The 5000-nt window shown below is 35.2% G+C and overlaps 1 protein-coding gene across 3 annotated transcripts in view; it reads right to left on the bottom strand.

The window, feature by feature from the left end:
• LOC135210878 (KRAB-A domain-containing protein 2-like) overlaps positions 1-3401 on the bottom strand; it is a 96549-nt gene extending 93148 nt beyond the window's left edge. Inside the window, exon 1 of one of the 3 annotated variants that reach the window (XM_064243802.1) lies at positions 2986-3401. In XM_064243802.1, the coding sequence (XP_064099872.1) occupies positions 2986-3254 (269 nt within the window). In that variant the 5' untranslated portion in view covers positions 3255-3401. The remainder of the gene's footprint in view (positions 1-2985) is intronic. The other 2 variants (XM_064243803.1, XM_064243801.1) reach the window with 2 other exon arrangements.
• Between the last annotated feature and the right edge of the window lie 1599 nt (positions 3402-5000).

Raw genomic sequence — 5000 nt, 5'->3', positions numbered from 1 at the left:
ACATTAGTACTCCTTTGAATGAAGTCTTTCAAAGCATGATGGGCATAAATGAGGCTTGCCTTCACATTGACCACACACTGTCTTTACTCTTCTTGCTTTGCGTGCTGCGATTTGGCTTCCTTCATTCTTACTAAGTAACTCATAGCAACCTCTGCATCTTTTTCTCACATCTCTACATTTTCCATCTAACTCAACTAAAACATGAAGTGACCTTTTCCCCCCAATGGGTGAAAAATCCTTTCCAATCTTTATATCTTCAGTTGGTTTACCTGTCAAAAGTGAGAGTACTACAGATTCTCTAAATTTCTTTATTGAAATTTTGGTTGTTTGTGTGAAACTTGTTGAAGAGAATATATGAAATTTACTGATAGCTGTCCCAAGAAGAGCTCAAAAGCTTGCTTTCTTGTACACTCTTAACTTTTCTGAGGGGTTAGTAATATGAGGCAATCTGGTCAGAGTAGTCCACTCCTTTTTTGGCTGCATTATAATCCAAGATACATTGCGGCTTTTTCTCTCTCATACCACGTTTTATTTTACCAGTTTTGACTAATTCTTGGTATATTCAGGGACAGTTGTTAGCATAAGAACATCACGTTGATCCTTCCACTTTATAACTTTTATGCCTTCAGAATTCTGCTGTGCTGCTAATTCACCTTTTTTCAGTTTTTTTGCGTGTCACAGATTTTGGAACATACTTTCTGTTCACTCTCAGTGTTCCACGACATAAGTTGATTTTCTAAAAGGTACCTAGACAATGGCCATCGGAAGAATAGAAATTGTCTATATCAAAGTGTTCTACCTTCACTAAGAAAGTCCATCCATTAGTGCCCGAGTTATATACTCTGCATGTTCTATTCCTGGAGCATTATCACCTTTCCCTTTGTAAATCATGAATTCCCAAGTATATCCATCCACTGAGCACAATTTATAGACTTTCAATCCATATTTGTGACTTTTTACTTGGATTATATTGCCGTAATATTGTTCGACCTCCTAAATAAAACCATACTTTCATCTTTACAACAAACCTTCTCACAGGTGTGAATTTTAAAAGTTTCTTGACAAAAGCTGAATCAGTGGCCGCAGTTTTGAAAAGTCTATCACTTCCATCTGAGCGACTATTATCTGCAAAGTGTATAAATCGTAGGATCAGCTCAAATTTATTCCTAGCCATGGTTGTCTTTATAAGATCAACTCATATATTTTGCTCCTACTCCAGTAGCTCTCAAAAGTTGGCTGCTTATTCAGACCCATGAGAATAAAGATACCAAAGAACTTTTCAATGTCTTGATTGGTTACTGGTTTCCAAGCTTTCATCTTAGAGTTAGTAATAGACTTCATTGCTGCAGTAGTATCATAAAATCTATTAGTTTCAATTACTATCAAATCAAAGATCTCATCAGTAACAAATAATTTATACACATCAAGTGGAAGAACTTCTTCTCCATCTGAAGTAGATGGCAAAGTGTAATGTTTCTCTTCTCTAGCTGTACATAGGAAGTTTCTAGGGAGAGCAACGGTATCCTGCCAGTCAGAGTTTCCATTTTGCTTGAGATAATTGTTGTTGAATATCGTCACATTAGATGTTGAAGGCAATATATTTCATCCTCTGTACCATCATCATCCGTTGCTGGCAAAATGCTGTCCATCTCCCTGTACCATCATCTTCTGATTCGCTGTAGCTGACTTTCTTTCTTCATCATCGAAATTTGGATCAGAGTCACTTAGGGAGGAATTTGAAATTTCATCATTGCTGTAATCATCATCATCATCATCTGACGGTGGTTCTGCATACCCATAAAAGCTACTAGCATCCATTGCGTTCCTAAAGAAGAAATAAATATATATATATATATATAGATATAATATATATATATATATATATATATATATATATATATATGTATATATATATATATATATATATATATATATACAGTATATTAAACGCCAAAGACAATGACATTTTGTTTTATAAAGAAACCAGTGGTCCCCCCCCCTGTATACTTTAGTGAATAATCATTGCAAAGAAAAGAATAGTAAATAAATAAAGATAAAAAAATATAATAAATCAAAGAATAATATACGTATTTAGGTTTCTGTAGATCATGATCTCATGTGAATGTAAATCACTTGTAGGCCTAAACCGGAGAGAAGTAATCCAAATATCACAGAGAGAGAGAGAGATACAAATCACATTATATATATAATATATATATATATATTTATATATATATATATATAGATATATATATAAAAGCTTTGTAAACTAGTTAAAAATTAAAATGGATTGTTATAGCGTGAACCATCGGTGTACAATGAGACTGAGGAATGAACGGCATTTGACAAGCATCGCCAATTGAACCATCGGTGACCAATTTATCTATGATCCACCGATGGCGCATTTGGCGTCGGAGAAAGAAAAATGTATACATGTTGCCTTATGAACCACATGTGTCTCAAGGTTTTTACACTCTCTTACCCTTCTCCACTATCTTGCAGATTAAACAACGTGTTCCCCTGTTCGCTGTGACAAACGTACTGAGAAGGATAGGACATTGTAGTTATGGCGGCAGGGAGAAATTGATGAATTGCCTTATGGCGGTTAACGTGTTAAACACAAACACTCACTAACGAATCTGAAAGGTCGTTAAGTTAAACTATGCATAGATGAAGGTTACGCGAATTCACTGAATGCTCAATAGTAAGAACACGTACAATTGACCAATGGACAGGTTTCCTGATTCTTTCAGGGATTTCGCGTAATCACTGGAAAATTTAGTGAACACGGAAATCCCGAGTGAAACGGGGATTACGCGTAAAATCCCTAAGTATGTGTTCTTAACTGTAACATACAATATAATATATAGTATTATATATATAATTATTATATAATATATATATATATAATATATATCATAGATAGATAGATATATAGGTATGGATATATATAAAAATTATCATATACAGTACAGTAGTACTTACAGGTCAGAATTTCTGTATGAAGCACAGTCTTGCATTACAGCTGGGTCTTTAAATGGCCCTGTAAAATCTTTTTTCTCTTTTTCCACTGTCCATGATGAACCCTGCTTAGGCTCAATTGGGTCTTCATTTTGGCTGAATGTTTCTTCAAACTCAATAGGTTCTTCTTTTATTCCAACTGACTCTTCACAGTCAGGTTCCTCCTTTAGGTAAAGTGTTACTGAGGTTGATTCAACCACTTCCTCCTTGATATAACTCGAATCCATATCCATTCTCCAGTGAACTGCAGAAAGAAATACAAATCAAAATACAAAGAAAAGAAAATAGAGCCAACATACAATTGTATGAAAATTATGAGAATGAAAGTCGTTCTTACTTCATTACCTCTAATTTGTTAAACTTTGTCTATTATACACAGCAAAGGTTTATATATTAAGATTTTCTTAAAACACAATGAGATAATTAATTCACCTCTACTTTCCTTTTATATATATACCAAAGTTAATCAGTTTATACTATACCATCTATTTCCTTCAACATGTCAATATAGCTTTCCTTTTCCTTTAGAAAAAAAATGCAAATTTTGAAAGTAATATGTATCTTTCCTATAATACAAACCTGGAGTTCTTTACACAGTGATTTAGCTTGAGAACAGAATCTGGAATGGCTATCAAACTTTTAGACAGGGTTAACTATTGACAGGTGGGGAAAGCCCAGTCCACCTGTCAGTATGTACTCCACTTTGGAGTGAGGGTTGGATAAGGTGGGCCTTAAATGTAAAGAACTTCATGTTTGTATGTTAGGAAAAATTCAAATACTTAAAAAAATTGCTATTTGTTCCTACAAAAAATACAAACCTTTGTTCTTTACATAAGAGAATTATCCATAGGTTGGAGGAATCTGCAGACTCTCTGAACCAATTGGTAGGGTCAAACCACCTGGGGAAAACTTTCCTGGTCTAAAGGAACTGAGGAAAGTATCCTGCACCTCTAGTTTGTTAAACATAGGGGATGATACAATAACTAACTTTTGGGTGTAAGGTAATAAGTTTGCTTTCATTACCTGGTGAACATTGAAAGAACCGGTATGCATTAGAAACTAAAAAATTGGCTACGCTGCTTTCCCCTAGTCTAGAGAGAGAAGGTACTTGGTTCAGCAAGAGGGAGAGTATGAGTGATTGGTCTCCTCCCTTTTCTCTTATCCTGTCTTTCACTTAGAGCAAAGAATCAGGTTGCAAATCTGGAACGTGCTGGACAGAAAAGGTTTGCAAATGAGGTACTCAACAGGGCATTTTGTTGTAGATTGGTTGGTTGCAACCAACCAATCTACAACAAAATGCCCTGTTGAGTAACTCATTTGCAAACCTTTTCTGTCCAGCACATTCCAGATTTGCAACCTGATTCTTTGCTCTAAGTGAAAGACAGGATAAGAGAAAAGGGAGGAGACCAATCACTCATACTCTCTCTCTTGCTGAAACAAGTACCTTAGGCAAGGGTGCAACATGTCCCCATAGGGAAGCTGGGCAAACTACACTTGTTAGGCAGGCACCACAGGACCAAAGGAAAATGTGACCAAGGAATGAGGTGAGACTACGAATGAGGTGAGTGTAGTCTGCAACAACACACACCCAGTTTATAACACCTGTTGAACTTGATGGGTTCTTTTGAATGCCATATTCAGAGTGAGCTCTTGTTCAGACTGTACACTCATCTTTCTCACCAGACAAGACATGTCCACTTGATAGTCGAATGTAGCCAGAGAGAGAACTTGTCCTTGAACATCTCTTTCTTCATATATATATATGTATATATATATATATATATATATATATATATATATATATATATATATATATATATATAAAGGTTTTTTGCCACGAAGGAAAAAATGAAAAAGCCAGATAGCCAAGTACTTTCGGTCCTGTTCGGACCCTTTACTGAGGCAAACTGATTTTACAGAGAACAACATAGTCAAAAGAAGGCTTAATATACAAACTGACACTACAAGATTAGCAATAA

The sequence above is a fragment of the Macrobrachium nipponense genome, chromosome 4 (assembly GCF_015104395.2).
Source record: "Macrobrachium nipponense isolate FS-2020 chromosome 4, ASM1510439v2, whole genome shotgun sequence".
NCBI classification, from domain to species: domain Eukaryota; kingdom Metazoa; phylum Arthropoda; class Malacostraca; order Decapoda; family Palaemonidae; genus Macrobrachium; species Macrobrachium nipponense.
Note: the sequence above shows the minus strand (reverse complement) of the source record. Positions and strands in the feature narration are given on the sequence as shown.